The sequence below is a fragment of the Zosterops lateralis genome (genome assembly GCF_965231275.1).
Source record: "Zosterops lateralis genome assembly, chromosome: 6".
In the NCBI taxonomy this organism is placed as follows: Eukaryota; Metazoa; Chordata; class Aves; order Passeriformes; family Zosteropidae; genus Zosterops; species Zosterops lateralis.
In genome coordinates, this window is record NC_139761.1 from 41,424,471 (window position 1) to 41,442,719 (window position 18,249).

The 18,249-nt window shown below is 40.3% G+C and overlaps 1 protein-coding gene across 1 annotated transcript; it reads right to left on the bottom strand.

Annotated features, from left to right (window-relative positions):
- Nucleotides 1-392: 392 nt before the first annotated feature.
- Nucleotides 393-17,504, bottom strand: API5 (apoptosis inhibitor 5). The gene is made up of 14 exons (XM_083862849.1): nt 17,370-17,504; nt 13,723-13,884; nt 12,847-12,940; nt 11,810-11,875; nt 11,299-11,450; nt 9,738-9,944; nt 9,100-9,204; nt 8,324-8,413; nt 7,588-7,769; nt 6,334-6,427; nt 5,741-5,797; nt 4,620-4,696; nt 4,150-4,286; nt 393-2,544 (listed from the first exon to the last, which is right to left on the bottom strand). The coding sequence occupies exons 1-14, from the start codon at nt 17,436-17,438 to the stop codon at nt 2,465-2,467; spliced, it is 1,572 nt and encodes a 523-aa protein (XP_083718975.1). The 5' UTR covers nt 17,439-17,504; the 3' UTR covers nt 393-2,464.
- Between the last annotated feature and the right edge of the window lie 745 nt (nt 17,505-18,249).

Genomic DNA, 18,249 nt, shown 5'->3' on the forward strand with positions numbered 1-18,249 from the left:
TCAAAGACGTAACACCCACACCTTCACCCATCAAATTATTTGTAGACATTAGCTTTTTTAAGGTACTAAACAAACTGTATCACACTGACAACATCGAGGAGTTTGAGTAAGACACTGACTGACTCCTTTTCACCCAATTTCCAAATAAGATGTGTAATGTGCAGCTTTTGCTGAATATTTAAATTCCCCCTCAAAATTCTGCATTTGAAAGTTGAATTACTTAAAACTTGAAAGTTAATGCAGTCTAACTAGGATCCATTCCTTAGTGGCAAACAGCTTTCTGCGTCTACAGTAATCTAAGGAGTAATTCAAGTACAACAACAAGGTACCACAGAACCTCTTTTACTAAGGGGACACAATGCTGCGGAGTAACTGTGAAACGAGGAGCCAAACAAAATTACAAAATGAATTTATTCCAAAGCCGGAAGGGAACATTTACAATTCAACAAGATGGTAAACAGGTGTTTCCACAAGAACTCACTGTGTTAAAATTAGATAGGAAACTGGGGGAAAATAATCTAACTACTTCTGAGGCCACAAGAACTTTTGCACATCACCTCTGAAATACAGGAGTCACACAAAGAAAACTCACTCAAAATTCAGTGAGAAAAGAAGCTGCTATTACCTAGTTACTAGTCTAAATACAAGCTATGTTTAGGCTTTGGGATTACATTATTAAATCCCCTCAAAATACCAATTATAGCCACAAGTGCAAAATTCTTTTTCCTCCCAAGAGAAGTTTATTACATATCTAGTGCCTATTTTCAGAGTGACATTTTGACCTCACAAACTTCTCCTTCAAAGCTTTTAGTCAAGTGTCATGGTTTTAATGCCAAATCAGAGTTTAGCAGCTGGCATGTAATGAGAAATACAAAGTCAGCTCCTATGTCCTGGAATGTCCAAAGTTTCCTACCTACCGTTCCAGAGTTAAGCAAAAACAGACTTTGAATTTAGCATCATCAACAATGTTTCTAACTTTGACATAATTTTGGTATTCTGCCCTTCTGATTGTAGTGATAAATATTAAGGAGTATTAATGAAAACACCTGAATCATATTCACAGGCAAATACAAATGGAATTAGGGTGAGGAGACATCACCTTCTGTGGATATTGCTGGGCAAAAAAAAAAGGATGATAAGAAGTATTATTCACTCTTCTAAAGCCTAAGGTATTTTACATCAACATGCTCTGGAACACTTAATTAAAATTCTTTTCCCGTTTTGACTTCTTTTTACTATATACTAATTCCTTTACAATGTTGAATGACCTGAGAAGTTAAAATTTTAAGTGGTGAGAATTAAAAAAAAAAAAAAAAAAAAGCATTGTGCTCTTACATTGTATTTTCTGGGTGCACACCAGTGAATAAAAATGTCAAGTTGCTATGGAAAAAAACAGCATGGAATTGTTAACTTTTTCACCTGAATCAAACTATGTAGCTGGATTTTTTCAATGTTACCCAAAATACAATTTTATTTATATATTTTTAAATGCAACTATTGGTTAAAAAAAAGAACCAAAACACACACACACAAAAATCACAAAACAAGAAAAACCAACCAACCCACCCTCAAGTGCCAACTAATTCAGAAATCTGCATAAAACAGAAAAGAGCCAGAAACTCCTATGGTCCAGCTCCAGCCTATGAAGCTTAATCACTGCATCAGTCTTTACCCATTCCTGAAATAATTAATCATTTATTGTTTTGTTTTTTATGCTATTCATTTACTGAGATTTCAAGGCATAACTATATGCACATATTCATATTAAACATTAAAAATTAATTTTTTAAAACATCACTTTTGTATTACAATGCACGGAGAAGAGTAAGATGTGCAAACCAAAAAATGCCACGTTCTCCACATCTCTAAGTAAGAAGATTGTTTCATGCTACAAGCAGAATAGATTTCCAGCCATGTTGCAAACTTTAAAGAACCAGCATGTATTTCATTCAATTTAATTAAAGTAAATCAAAGCAAATTTAACAATGGTACTCTTCTCCACATATTGCAAAATATGGTTACAGATGAGGAAAGGATTACTTCAGCTGCTAAGCTTATCTAACATGTATCTCTGTTGTCATGCCTTTCCTGTCCATTACTTAATACATAAACTCAATTATACAGTTTCAGTTATGCAGTAGCTGACTTTTAGTTTAATATACAAACTGTCAAGATGCAGCTTTTGATGATACATCTATGCTCTTTTCCAATTTTGAATCCTGAAGACACTTCAAAAGTAAGAACCCAAAACTGCTGACTGTAAGCATCCAAAAATACAGTTGTAGTTTCACTATGGACAAGTTGTAGTCCGTTAGAAAAGTAGATCATACATACAAAGGTATAAAGAACATTTAAGTCAGTCTCAATGGAAGGCAGTCCTTGAAGAAAACAATGCTTCAAGCAAACTTGCTGAGTAGCACTTTCACTTTAGCCCTTGAGGGGCATGGAAGATTTAGCAGTCTTCTCAGTAGATTCTTCCTCGGCTGCGATTGCCACGTCCTCCCCAGCCTCTTCCTCGTCCACCCCGGAAACCACCTCTTTGCTCTGAAATAAGAGCAAATAAGAGTCTCAAATAAGAGTCAAAAACTTTTCAGGCAGGTTTTGTGGTGTATACAGATCCAAACTGAATAGCAGGGTCTGAAGGTACTGAAGGGTAACTTCAGTCTCTGAGGCTACACCTGCTTATGGGCCATGAGACTGCAGAGTTATTTTCTGATGCAAAATGGACCCCACTAATTTTAAAAGGAGGTCAGGAGAACGAGCCCATCTAAATTAAGTGCAGTCTTTCTGCATACTAATATTGTGATACAAAACTGTCCCTGTACTTATATTTGGGCTAATCCATTACCACAGAATTGAAAACTGCCTGCCTAGCTCTTTCTCCTGTTCATAACACAATATTAATCTCGAGGTGTCAATCTGACTTGCTCCTAGTTATTTTATAAAATGATGGAAAACCAGAACTTTGTCTTTCTATCTGTCTCTTCCTATCCTTAATGTTATCATCAGCATATTATTCTTTTTTCTGGGGCTGATATCGTCATTCAATTACAAATCCTAGCTAGAGACGGATACCACACAAACAATTTGTACACTGTAGAAAGTTTTTTCCTTCTCTTTGTTAAAAACAAATCTGATCACAGCAAAAACTCCCCAACGACACAAACCTTAAATAGTTTATACAGTTTCTTTGGATTTATTAAAAGATGCACCAAATCCTTGTTCCCCTTTCATGATTTCTCTTCATGTACAGTCTTAAAATACAGTTTATATTAATCTTCAGAGAGAACTGCATGCTGGTTTAAAGGCTACAGACATTAGAAGCTGACTGACGAGGCTGGAGCATCTCACTAACAAGAAACAGTACCAAGCAATAAAACATTTCTGGTTGAAAAATTCCCAGTCTTAGACCTACAGGATTACAAGCTTATCTTAAAAGACACAGGTGTGCCACCTGAAGTCTAGAATAAGAAATTTGCAGATGGTTTTATCTCTTCTCTTTGTTTTATATATTTGCCAATGCTTTACATTAGTTTTTCAAGCCATGGGTGTGGGTCACACTTTGTCATGGCAGACTACTTGCCAGAGGCAGGACCAATGGGACTACAGGAAAGACAGGAATGGGCTGCTGCCATTGCTGGACCTACTCATCCAGTCTGCAACTGCTCTTGTGCTTCACCCAAAAATATGACTGGCAGAAAGGCAGATTCAGTGTGACTGGGAACACGAGGACATAACTGTGTGCATGCACAGTGGCCCTGGCAATTCCCAGAACTTCTGGATCAGGTCTGCAACATCAGCAGTGGCTGCAATAGAAATGCAGCACAAGTGTCCAATCGTATGACAGGAGGTGACCCAGCTCTGCCACTTGCCTGTTCAATGGGGAATTGGTGCACTGTGTGCCGTAACAGAGAACACAACAGTGCAATTACTAATCCTAAGTATTAAAATACTAGTGAACTAACTTGCAAATAATGTAAGTCATGGGCTGGTAACATCAAACACTGCAATACATCAACAGCTAGGAAGAGACCATCACATCACATTCCTGACAGTACAATCTGATCTTCCAAAAATGTGGTATTTATTCACCCCACCCCGAGACACAACTGTCACTAGACAAAGTTTTTTCCAAGCTGCCTAACTTACCGTAAGAAAAACTACCCAGGTTACTGCTGTATTTTCCACTGGGAGGATTATATATTTGCCTGGCATCCCTTTTTGGTCCTGCTGAAGCTTTCTTTGGGGGTGAACTTGAGGTTGTATCTTCACTTGCTCTTTTTTGACTGACAGAAGAAAACAAAAACATATCATTACACCCCTGTGGTGACAAGTACAGTAATAGTAGTTCAGCCACAAAGATTATCCACTGGAAGTAAGCAGCAGGCAATGACAATGCCCTGAATAACAGTATCTCAAAAGAGCCTCCAGTTGATTCAGTCTTTAGAATCCCTAAAGCAAGGCTGAGAGCATCCCTCCACGGCCCCAGGATGGCTGTTATTTTTGATGTGAAACTTTTAGCTTATGTGCTGTCTGTATTGTACAGACACAGCTTGGGAGGATAATTTTTACTGTTTAAAAAATAAACCCCACTGTTTTATTATATGAAGAACTCTTACCTTGCATCTGCCTTCTGTACTGGTTTCCAGGACAATGTAACTGTACTTTTGTAAGAAGGAGGAATGTGGAAGAGATCCTATGGAGGCAGAATTGGACAGTTTATTATACAGTTAAATTCATGTTGATTGCACTTCAAAATTTTAGCTACTTACTGAGACTCTAAAATAACCACTACTTTCCAATAAATTTAAACCCTTTAGACCCAAGGCAGAGAGAGGAGGCAGTAGCTTACTGCCTTATCCAGCTGCCTTTACTGGGAAATTCAAGTAGGATTTATCTCCTACTTGAATAGTGTCTTACACTGACCAAATACAGAATCATAGACTAGTTTGGACTGGAAAGGATGTTTAAAAACCATCTACATCAATGACCCTGCAATGAGCAGGGACATCTTCCACTAGATCAGGTTGCTCAGACCCCCATCTAATCCAGCCTTGCATCTTTCAAGGAATAGGCCATCTTCAGAGAAAGCACAGGCTTTCTCTCCTTCCCTGTGCACATCAAGCGTCTTTACAATGAACTACAGCAGTTCCTGCTGGAAGACATCTGACACCCCTATGATGGTACGAGATTTGCTTCTCAATATGGTGGGCCATGTTTTTAGTTTATTGTGGTGAGTGAAAGTGAGAGTGAAGAAAGAAAGGAAAAGGGGGTTAGAAAAAATCAGAATGGGCTCCACATGAAAGTCTCTTTCTTGCAGCCCATCTCTTCTAGGCTTTTTGGAGAGACAGGTTCTGTACAGAAGCTTCTCTGCCTCCTCCCTCCTTTACATCTCCTTGCACCTCTCTGAACTATTCCGTACTCCTCACTGACACTGCAGGAAAGGGAAATGACAAAAAAATCTAGAGACCCCTAAAGAAGCAAGGTGGAAAGTTTTTTTTCCTAGGAACTACCAATGCTGCAACAAAGTGTGTCCACACCCTATCCCAAGAGCAGTAGCAGCAGGATCAGCAAGATCCACCTCTCTTCAGAAAAAGGAAAGCAGCACCAACTCTGAGCTGGCTACCACCAACTAACACAATACACAATAACACAATACAACTTGGTTCAAATCTATTCCTTTCTTCTGCATATGTCACTCTGCTGTGGAAATTTAGTCCTTCATAATGTGATGACTTACCTTGATTAAAACATTAATGTTATTGGTAATTTTCAAGGCAACCACTTTAATCTTGTTCTGTAAAAAAAAAAAAAAATAGACACCACTGAGCATCCAGTAGCTTTATGTCAACCTCATTTCATGAAGTCATAACATTAAACTGGCTGCTCTTCCTAGTGAATTGCTATAGTTGGTATATCACATGCTATATAGATTGCTATATCACAGTGATAGTGAAAGGTGTGTACACTTCCAAGTTTTTATCACAGCTGCTTTTAAGGTTCTTGTAGTTTCACACTAACTAGCTGCTTTTAATGTTCCAGTGTAGTTCTACTGGGTTCTTTTTCACTCAACATATGAAAATTTCCCCTTCAAAACAAAGTATAGATCACAATTAAACCAAATACATGTGGCTGCAAAGAACATCTAACAGTCAAAACTAGATCATCTTCACTTGCAAAATGTAGCATAAGGGAACATGCACTTGCAATAATGTTAGCACTATTATTCCCTTAATCTATTTGCATAGATTGAACTATGCCTGCTAGTATGTGCCAATGGTTATTTCAGTAGGCTCAATTAGAAAAAAATCAGAATTCCTGAACAATTCTTACCTCCTCTGTTTTCAAAGCTTCTCCTGTTTTTCCTTGAAGTGCCAAACGAAGCTGCCGAATATACACCTGCAACCCTCGAGCAAAATACTGTAGCCTGAAATATTTAAAAACAATCCCTTAGTAAAATTTACACAGTTCTGTAGAAATAAAAGCATAAGCAAAGGGAAGCTGTAATCTTGTTTCTTCCCTTTTAGGAAAAATGTTCAAAATAAGTCTTCCATCAATCTGATTTGTGCTTCTTTAGCATCTAGATAATAATTCACACTTTCATAGAGTCATAGAATTATAAAGGTTAGAAGAGACCTACAAGATCAACTAGTCCAATTGTCGCACCTAAATCATACCCCCAAGTGCCATGTCCAGATGCCTTTTGAACACTTCATGAGAGTGATTCCACTACTTCCTCAGGCAACTTATTCCAGCGCCCAACCACTCAGTAAAATGTTTTTCTCTAGTATCTAATCTGATCCTATCCTGGTGCAACATAAGGCCACTTCCTCACCCTTTCAGGTGAGATGTGCCAAAAGAGATTGACCTCCACCTCACTACAACCTCCAGTCACGCAGTTGTAGAGGGCAATGAGTGCCTCCCTGAGCCTCCTTTTCTCCAGACTAAACAGCCCCTACTCCCCCTCAGCCACTCTTCATCAGACTTGTGCTCCAGACCTTTGCCCTGCTCCACTGCTCTTCTCTGGACACACTCCAGCACCTCAGTGTCATTTTTGACATGATGGTCCTGAAACTGGACATAGCATTTAAGATGAGGCCTCACCAGTGCTGAGTACAGGGTGACAATCACTGCCCTGGTCCTGCTGGCCATGTGATTCCTCATACAGGACACTGCTGGTTCTTACCCAGCTGGTAGCCAACCAGCAGCCCAAGCCCCTTTCTGCTGATCAGATCTCAAGCCACTCCGCCCCAAGGCTGCAGTTCTCCGTGGGGCGGTTGTGGCCCAACAGCAGGACCCAGCACTCCACCTTATTAAATCACATGCAGTTGTCCTCAGCCCATCGATTCAGAGGCTCTGCAGAGCCCTCCTACCTTTCAGCTGATCAACACTCCCACACAACTTGGTGTTGCCTGCAAACTTACTGAGGATGCAGCCAATCTCCTCATTCAAGTAATTGATAAAGATGTTGAATAGGACAAGCCACAGTACTGAGTCCAGGGCAAGTTTCCACTAACACTTTTTAACAAACACCTTGTAACATTAACATTTGTTAATTAACATTAGCACTTGCCTCTAAATCATTACCTGATTTTGAAGTCTTTCAATTTCTCTGCATTCAGCTTGGCTGTGAGGAAGTCTGGAAGTTTGCGCCCCAGCTGATGGAAGCTATACAATAAACACTCCACATAACTGAATTGCAACTTGGGCTCTTCATTGCCAGCGTTTTCCCCATTTTCTGCTTCCTCTGGAGGAAGGGGCATATACTCCTGAAGAACAGAAAGGAAAACAAATGCATGAGACACTTATGCTGACTGACTGCTCTTTCTGAGTGTTTGAATTGGATGGTTTATCTGTGTGGACAATTTGAGAAGAATCCATCATCTCTAATGGATGAACTACTAAATAAAGTCCTGGTGCAGGTGGTTTGCCTACACTTCTGTCTCCACTCAGAGTAAATACTATGGTGACACTACCACAGGAAGCAAAGTACTGCACCAATGCTTCTGAAACAGTGCTGAATTTGCTTAGAATTGTCAGTGCAGATATATTGTTTAATGAGATCAACATGAGTCTCTCAGGACTATGAAATTTAAAAAGAAGAAACACACAAGTTTACTGGGTTAAAAACATTATTCAGGTAACAGCTCTCTATCTAAGAAGGCTTTAAATTGCCAAATTATGTTCAGCCTTCTATCAGTGGACAGGACTGTCTCTGAAACTTCAGAAAAAGGATAAAGAGACAAATACATAAAAATAACTTGTTTTGATGAAAACACAATTTCTTAGTGTTTTACATGAATAAAAATTGAATTAGTCTTACCAGTAGTTTATCAAACAGCTTCTTCAAATTTGATTCAAGCTTTTCCATATCACCACAAAATGAACTCATTTCAGCAAGAAGCTTCAAAACCTACACATAAGGATAGCTAGGTTTTTGTGTGTTAACTGAAAGTACACAAGTTTAACATTCAGCCTAAAATCAATTATCACATCACTATGGCTGGCACAGTAGAAGCCAGATACTGCAACCAAACCCCTCCCAAACAGCAGGAAGGAATACAAGGAAGAACATGCCTAATTTGTTTTTCCTGTCCCTAAAGAGAAACACAGGCTTGTGTATCTAATCCTAACAAGCATTAGGAAACAAGTAAACAAAACTTCATCTCCCACATCTGCAGCACAGCTCACCTTCAAGTGAGAGCCACAGAGATCTAACTGAAGCTGTAGGACTGATTAATGTAAACAAAATTACAGACATCAAGCCACTCCCTTAGGAGGCTCAATTAGCACAAACTATGCAACCATCATTTCAGTAAATGCTATGTGCTTAAAAAAAATTGAGAATAATATAAAAATGATTACACTGATCTGCTTATTCTACCTTGCTTCAAAAGCTTGGGACAGGTGACACATGCTTTAAAATGCAATGCTCAGTCATGCCTCAATAGAGCAAATGTTTTTTTCTAGTGCAGCTACTTTTCCTACAAGTCAAGAAATGAAAACTACTTGAGGAAAGAGCTTGTGATTTTTAAAATAGCTGTCTTTATCTAGGATGGTTATTTTTCCTCTATGGAAGACATTTTAGCTTTGGCTTACCTCTAACTGGATATCAAGACCCTCCACTAGAGTAGTCAAAGAGCTGAGGTTTGGCAGAACATGCTCACAGAAATAAGTAACGAATTTTGTGGAATGAACATTTTTCTGAAAAGAAACCACAAACAAACCATCACACATTATTCACATTACTCTTGAGTCTGAAGGAGCTAAACGTTTTTCTCCCATCACCCTTATAAATGCCTGCTTCACAGCTGTACCTTAAAACTTTATTAAACCTCCTTCTTATTCCTAAGACAGATCTCCTTTTGCAGGTAGCCTAAATTCAAAGGATGTCCATAACAACAGCTGAAAAGATTGCTTGCAAGGCAAAAATAGACCCTTAAATGCTGCAATTGCCTAGCATTGGACTTGAAATAATCCAATTCATACAAAATAATGTGAGAATCTTGTCATGATTCACTGTAACGCCTTAAATTTGAAAAGAGAAGAGAAAAACACAAGGTATCTTTGCTCTTGGAGGCTTTAAGGATGTTTTCCAGAATCTGGATACATTAGAGGTTAAAGGTGGAGAAGTACTGATTTGTGGTTTTTCAAACATAATCATTGGGAACACCCAAGCCAAGCTCCAGCCATTAACTTTCCTCAACAGCCCTTTTGCAAAGCAAACAAACACATACTGAGAACAGAGGCACTGCCTGCCGAGTGCACTGCAGCAGCCTGTCCACACAGTCTGTATCCGATGGATTGAACGTCTGCTCCAGGTCTGCCTGTTCAGCCACCAGCTCCACCAGCTGTTGCCTCCCACTGACTGTCTGCAAACTTTTTAATCCAGACAATATTTTCATGAACAGGACAAATTCCTCGCCGGTCACATCTTCCAGAACCTTAACAGAAAAACAGAAAACATATTTCAGTTCCAAGTCAAACCTACTGGATTTGAAAAGGTAAAGTATGCAAATATTTAGCATTTAAATTTAGCATTTAGTTATTTAAAAACACAAGTTTGAAGGAACACATGAAAACATTCAGTATAATTGAATGCACGTAAAAATTAAAGCAACTGTCATCAAGTTGTGCATAGGAAACAGGGTTTTTAACTCTTAAACTTAAGAACAAGCTCCTGTCTAACAAAAATCAAATGCTTCAGGCATAAATAAATGTTAACAGTATCTATACTTTCAGAATAAATGTTAACAAGTATTATACCTTTCAGAATAAATGTTAACAAGTATCTACTCATTACTGGCTGTTTTAAAACTTTTTGCATCTTTCTCAGCTTAGGGAATGCACAGAAATCTCATAAGATTCCGCAAAGACAAATGCCAAGTCCTGCACCTGGGATGGACCAACTTCCCTCCATCAGCACCTGTAAGGGACTGACTGTCTGGGGAACTGCTCTGCTGAGGGTTCTGGGGTACAGCAGGCTAAACACAAGTGACAGCACCACTCCCTGGGTGACAAGCAGCGTTCTGGGCTAAGGACAAGAGCACAGACTAAGGCAAACAAAGGGACAGAGGACTGACAGGTCCTTGGTTGGGTCCTTATCTAACCAAATCTGGAATACTGCACCTCTGTTGGGCTCCCCTGTATGAGGAAGTGCTCGGTAAGTTTTAGGAAGGCAAATCAACAAGGTGATCTGTGTTTAGAGCACATGAACTGTGAGGAGAACCTAAAGAAACCAGGCTTTTCCAGCCTAAAGCAAGAGAGCTGTATGTGGGTGTGGCAAATCAACTAATCTTCCAACACTTCAGAGCAAGACACCACCCACAGCAGCCAGGGGCAGACATGGTCAGAATGAAACAATGACACAAAACTAAAATGGGAGATTTTAACTGAATAGAGGAAAAAAAAATCTGTTGAGGACAACTGAACATTGAAGCTGGTTGCCCAGAGAGTATAACAACTCTCCTTCCTTAGAGGTTTTCAAAACCCAACTGGAAAAAGCACCAGGAAGTCTGATCAGAATTCAGCTGAGCATGATTCACTGAGCTGGTCAATCTCTCGAAGACCTCTTCCAATGTTAATGATTGGGTCCAATTCTAATCAAAGTCACTCTTACAAAATTAGAAGAGCCCTGGTTTTAACATTACCACAAAAAAACGCTGCAAACTTTGGAGTGTATCAGGACAGGTAAGTACAAGATCATGTTTGTACAATGCTCAAACAGACCTCCAAATAACACCAATGATAAGGGATGGTTGAACAATACTTCAGTTTGAACTGAAATCAGACACTCACCTTCTTCGATTCAGTCAAGATGAACTCTTCCACTTCCTTTGTCATCACTTCCTCTGGTAAGGTTTTCAGTTTTGTAGAAAGGAACTTAATGGCTCTCTCTCTCACAATATCCTCTCCCTGAAGAATTTGACTGAATAAACCTCCCAAAGTCCCTGAATGGAGAAAAAAGTGGGATAACACAAATTATTTTAGAAGTTATGACCTGGACCTTTTATGCGGAGGGAAGAAATTTCCTCTTTTAAGATTCCATTTTAAAATAACTGCTATACTAACTTTTTAAAATAAAATTACAATTTTTATGTATCTTGACATAAACATCCACACTCTTTTATTAGTCTGCATAATTCAGATCCACAATTATTAAGTTCAGTATTGTTTACAAAACCAAACAATTAGTATGTGTCTCACTTTTCCACTGTACTAAGAAGACACAAAAATGAGTCCTGTTCTCATCCTACTACAGACTGAGGAGTATTAATAAAAGCCATGTATGGAAAAATGTGTCCTTTACCTTTAGCATCCATCTTAAATATACTGAGCAAGGCATTGTTCACCAAATTGAATTCTGCAGAATCATCTGGAGAGAAAAAAATTAATATACATACACTCAAAATGGTAAGTTAAGAGCAGAAAAACAAAGATTGCTAATACTGCACAAGAAGTACTCTGTCCTCAGCATTTAGCTATAAACAACATAACCTGTATTTTTTAAAACTATTGGACTGATAAGGTCCAAAGTGATGATTATGGAAGCTGGAATCAAAAAAAAAAAAAAGCTATTTGTCACTTTAGTCTCCCTGCCAAAACTAAACCTTAAAACTTCACATGACAGAAAACTTAAAGCAAAAATTAATCTAGATACTTAGTTATTTTAATAAGCAAGATAACTTTCACTTAATTAATGTAAAATACAGAGTTACATATTTTCAAACTCTTAATTAGTCAACAGTATTTCTGCATGCCAACTATTTCTCTCTTAAACTAAATGGAGAATGGCATAAATCTCAAAAAACCCAAAACCTATCTTCTGGGAGGCCCAGAGTCTTAACCATACAGTTTTAACAGAAGTTTGAACAACTAATATTTAGCACTTTATAACTTACTGAGATTAAATATGTATTAAATTCTGAATTTACTCCAAAAATATTTATCTTGCACCAAAAAAGCATGGAACAAAATGCCCTTAGGCTTTTTCAGGTTCTAGAAAGTGGATCAGAAATTTAGTAATTGTTTTTCAGAAAGCAATTTGCTGCAGTCCATTACTGGAAGGTTCCCCCCTTGCCTTTTTCTACAGATGCTTCCAGAAAACTTGAATGAAAAATAATTGTTTTATTTAAAAGAAAGATTTTTAGTTTAGATAAGAATAATTAGTGACCTTTCAGCAGAAGCAGCAGCCTAACCATACAGCAAATATAAAGCAGGAGAAAAAGAACACAAGAAGAACAGCAATGGGGTAAATTATGAATCAGTGTAAACCGTTTTACAGAACCAAAACTGTATACACATTTAGGTGTGCCATGAGGAGATCAGCCAGGATGTGTCTCCTACCTGACTGCAGGAGCTGGGTCAGTATGTCTGCTACCCGAGGAAGATTATCTCCAGTGGCAAATTGAGGCAATTCTTTGATTGCTTGTCGCCGAATCTGACAAAATTGTCAATAATGTAGAAATTTTAAAAATTTAAAAATTTCAAGAATTACATAACACCCCAAATCCCCCTATTTTGATATATTATGAAGAAGATAATGTATTTTCTTAGATCTAGGTAGCACTGGAGGAAAATCAAAATCAAACAGCACTTCTGTTCACAAAATAATTCATATGATCAATAAAATAAAGGCTGGAATGTGGGTTATTAAGGAGTTTTATTTGCTAACAGGAAGGACAGTCCTACAGTTGTTCATATGGCAGGGATAAACTCTAGGGTTTGTTCCCAGCACTGAAAAAAATCCTTGAATGATCTGTCCAAATCCCTCAAGACCTGATAAACCAAGATGCTTCAAAGGTACAGCTTCTACCAGCACCACAGAAGCAGCATGAAGCATCTCAAAAAGTGTTAACAGTCAGAATCACATCCCTGTGGTTCTCAGGTGCAAACAAGATTCTGTCTCCCAGCAGTATTTGTCAGAATCAATTACCACAAAGTGACTTTTGATAGGAAAACATATAAATGCTATTCAAATAAACAATTTGTTTCTATACAGCTATTCCTCTGATCAGTGGTGGGAGCAAAAAAAGGTAAATGAAAACTGATGCATCTTCCCAAACATCACACAATGAATTAAATGCAAGAGTACAATTAAATTTATGTTTTCCAAAGACCAATCCTCCCCTCCCAAAACACACAGCCCATTAAACAAATTGAGAAAACAACAGCAAAATATAAATTCTAAATATCAACTTGCAACAAGGCTCTTATTCTTACAGAAACATCTTCATCCTCACAGAGGTCCAACTGGGCATTGATAGCTGAGTCAGCTAGCTCAGGAAAATGCTTGAAGAACTTAGGAATGAACTGTGCTGCAAGTCTCTTCTCCTTGGCACCTCCTTTCACACCATCCAAGATCACCTGGTAGGCATCCTTATGCTGAAAGAACAAAACCAGAATACATAAATGGAAAAATCTTGGGCTATTCTCAAGATAAGGAAGGACTTTTTTCTCCCATTCTCTTAAACTTTTTAAGTGAACTGTATTATACGAGCTTCTTAAAAAGGAATATATTTTTCTCTTAGACTGATAAAACCATGTCAGTTTTGTAATATTTGCCTCTGTTGCGTGACTTTTACAGTTATTCTGGCTCCTGTCTGTTCAAGTGTGCACCACTCCAGCTGCCAGCCCTAAGGGTAACACCTCGTGCACACTGTGATTAGGTCAGTGCAAGGAATTCTATCATCACTGCCACTGAACTTGGCCAGTTTTGCAAGGAGTTTCTGCCTTTTGTATGCTCTTGTATTGTCTCTGAAGTAGAGGTTACCTTTCCCAGTAACTGTGCCAATGCAGGGGATCATGAATTCTTGCTAACCTGTATGGTGATAAAGTATCTCTGGTATCTATTCAGGTAGTTAATCTGGGATGAAATACAGTGCTTGGAAGATCTGTTAAGGGAAACTAGATTAAAAAAGAATCCCAGAAAGCTCCACTCTCAAATATAGAAACATATATTCCAAATATAGGAATAAACACTTCAGCAACTGTAAAATAATCTCTAGCTGCTCCAACCATAATCATACAGGTGCTTCTGATTCTGAGCCTGCAGGACTAAAACTTTAAATTAATTGAAGTCTTTGCTGTGGTTAGCTGTGTGTTTGTGAAATAGAAGTCAGCATTACTAGCAGAAATCAGGACCTTCTAACATCAATTTTCCTTATGGTTGTGAAAAAGAATGTCTAAACCAGCTTATCCTACTTTGAACAATGCTGACAGCACAGGACACTTTCTTTGCTTTATTAACATTAAATTTCTCAGAGCCACGTACATCACCACCACTACTCCACATGAAAGTTGTCCCACTGCAAATACAGATACTAATTGACAAAGCAGAACACTGCATTAATACCCTGTAAAGCAAGCTGCATTTCAAAATTTAGTGCCCCTACTCCCTGGAGCTTGTTGATAGCTCTGTGTTGCCAGAATCTGGAGTGGAGTGGGATACAGATCTGGATGAAAAATAAGCAGCGAAAGAATCAGTTTCCTTTCAGCTGAACCACATCAGCACCCAGTTCACTCTGTGGCTGGGCCAATGCAGTACACTCAGCAAAGGCAGGAATGAGCCAGCACAAACTGGCAATGAACACACATCACTACAGACACGGGTTCTCAGGCTGCACGTTAAGAACAAGTTCTGCTGTAGAACACAATACGCAGAACTTAATACATTAAAAAAAAAAAAAAAAAAAAAAAAAAAAAAAAAAAAAAAAAAAGCATTCATGCAGCAATGGAACAGAGCAGCCTGTGCTCCTTGCTTTTGTGTTCCTGCATGCTAATTACCCCTGCCATGTAGGCAAAGTACAGTTCAGGCAGGGGCTCGTTTTACCTGGCAGCATGGAATGCTCTAGAAAAAACACAGGCAACTACAGAAGTGGAGTGATCCTTCTGTTTTGTGCTTTCCTTTGTAATAAAGGAATATCCTAAGCTAAGAGACAGTGCCCAGATCTTTGTTTTTAATAACTGTTAATTGACCAATCATCCATTAACTTCTCTAGGTTAGTTCTTGGGTCAGTTCACACCCTGCACAATGCCCTGTGACAAGTTTCACAATGCGCTATGAAAAAATGTTTGTCTTTATTTTCAGCCAGCTTCCTAATAGTTGTTCTCAACTCCTCACCTTCATTCCACTTGTGGACACCCCTACCTGAGCCCCTTTCTCAACTGAAACACTCTCTTCCAAGCTCAAAACTTTTTAAACTACTTCTCTTGATGTCATAACTTCCGGTAGTTCCCATGCCCGTGCTCAATGTTTCTTTACTTGAGACAGGGTGACCATGACTTTTTGCACAAAGAGATCACATTCATAAAGGTTGTTAAGAGATCATAAAGCACTAAGTGGGATAAGACTGATGAACAAAGAACAATTACTCATGGCTTCTCAGAATGCAAAACCTGGGAGACATCAAGCAAGATTATGAGATGACAAATTTGAAGAGGTAACACCATCACAAAGGTTAAAGAAATGAAATGTTTCAGCACAGAACCTTTATATGCCAGAAACACATTCAGTTCAACAAAGCATCAGAAAAGTTCAGAAGAATAACCCCACAAGCTACACTCATCACAGACCCTCCCTCTGGCTCTGGGAAGCCAAAAGCTGCAGAGGGGCAAAGCTGGGAGAGTGTTTTAGGAATCCCCATTCCACACTTACCTTCAGAGGCTCTTACACACCTGCCCTGTCACAGGCTGCATTTCTCAGCCCTGCTGGAGTTTGCTCTGCCTCAGACCGCCATTCCTTCCTCACAAAAGCTACTCACAAGAACCAAAGTCAGATGAGCTGAGCATTTCTAAAGTGGCAAGGCAACCACACATTTTTCCCTGCACCTCTCCCCGTAGTTCCCTACATTTTATTTGCACTTTGTTTTTGGCTCTGAGGTGATGTTTTTGTTGGACTGTCTGCCAGGATATTTTGTTTCTCTAGGGCACAACCACACTAGCAAAGTGAACGGGCCTAAATTAAAATGAAAAAAAAACTTCAACAACTCCCTGCCCCCAACCAGCCACCAAATTATTTGTCCTCTTTAAGAACTTTCTAAGTGACCTCATATAACAGCATTCTCATTTAGTTAAAAATTCATGGTTAGATATAGATATGGCAAAACTACTTTTCTACTTATTGACATTAGGATCAAAAGAAAAAGTAACTTTTGCTTTTTCAGGGGGCCATTTGGGAAAATGAGGAACTAATGCAATTCCAAAACTAGTTGTAACTAACCGTAATATTTTCTATTGGTAGTATTCTAAGTCATCTTCTTTTCTTGAATAATTCAGTAAAGGTATAAATAAATAGCAGATCTCGCCAAGATTTTACAGAAAAAAGTCTGCTTCAGTCGGGAGGGTCGACCTTACGTTCTTGCCTCAAGGAAGAAAAAAACCAAAGAGCTCCGGGCAGCTTTCAAACTATAAGAGACTTCACCTTCCCTCAGCAAGGCTTTTAGCAAGACAGCCCGCCAGGCGCCCTCCAGCTCTGCAAGTGCGGTGTCCAAAGACCTCAAGGCCTGAATTCGCCCGGCGAAACTCCCCGCCCCCTTGCGAAAAAGAGCCTGACTTTAGCTAAAAACCGGTTAATAGCCCCGAGGCCACATTTAGAAGAGTGTTACCGACACGACGCGGATGCTGCAGAAGCGGCGGGCCCTGCTGCGGTCCCCGCGGGCGCGCCGCTCGTTCCCACCCGCCCCGCGCCGCCGCGGGCCTGAGGAAACCCACCCCGAGCACAGCGCCGGGGGCCCGCCGCACAGCGACGAGCAGCCCTTCTGGCGGCACCCCGGCCCTCCCGCCCGGCCCGGCCCGGCCCGGAACCCGCGCGGCGGCGCTACGCGAGCCCGAGGCCTGGCGAGGCCTTGCAGGCCGCGGGCACACCGCACCTGGCCCGCCGTCTCCGTGGCGTCCGCCAGGATGCCGTAGTTGCGGTAGAGCTCCTCCACGGTGGGCATGGCGCGGCGGGGAAGGGGCAGAGCCGCCGAAACACCGAACCCGCCACTGACGCCGCCGCCGCTCCGGTCGCCGCTCCCGCTCGGGCCGCGTCGTCAGCACCAGCGAGGCCCCGGCACAGAGCGGCCCCGCGCCGCCACCGCCTGCGCGCCGCCCCCTGGCGCTGGGCGGGGGAACTGCACCCTCCTCTCCTCTCCTCTCCTCTCCTCTCCTCTCCTCTCCTCTCCTCTCCTCTCCTCTCCTCTCCTCTCCTCTCCTCTCCTCTCCTCTCCTCTCCTCTCTTTTTGTCCGTCTTATACAACTACAGTGGAAGGTACTTGGGAAGTGCCTGTTGCACGCTGAGCTCTAGTAGGAGATGGAGACTGCTTTCCTGTGATTTGGTGACTTGCATTTTTCCTGCTTCCTAATTCCGGGAGCTGAAGTATCTGCAACTCATGCCAATGAGTTCATTAGTTCAACTCATGCAGCATGTGTTCATTAGGCTCTCATCACCAAATACAAATTGTGGCAAAAGTTTTAAGGCTGTAGCAGTGTCTTCTCCTCGTATCTCAATAGGCTTCATACCTTCGTATCTCTTCATATCTCAATAGCATCCTGCAAATTTCACAGGCACTTAAAATGAAAGAGGATTCCCCTTATGTGAATCCGAGGCTGAGAAAAGCAAAGCGCTGGACTGTCGCTATGTCGGACACACAAAAGACATGCAGGCAGCAGCAGGTCAAGCAGCAAAGATTCTAATTTAATGTCTGACTCCATCCTTATATACATTTTGTACAGAAGGCCAAAGATTGGCCAAAAGGGTCACCACCTTAT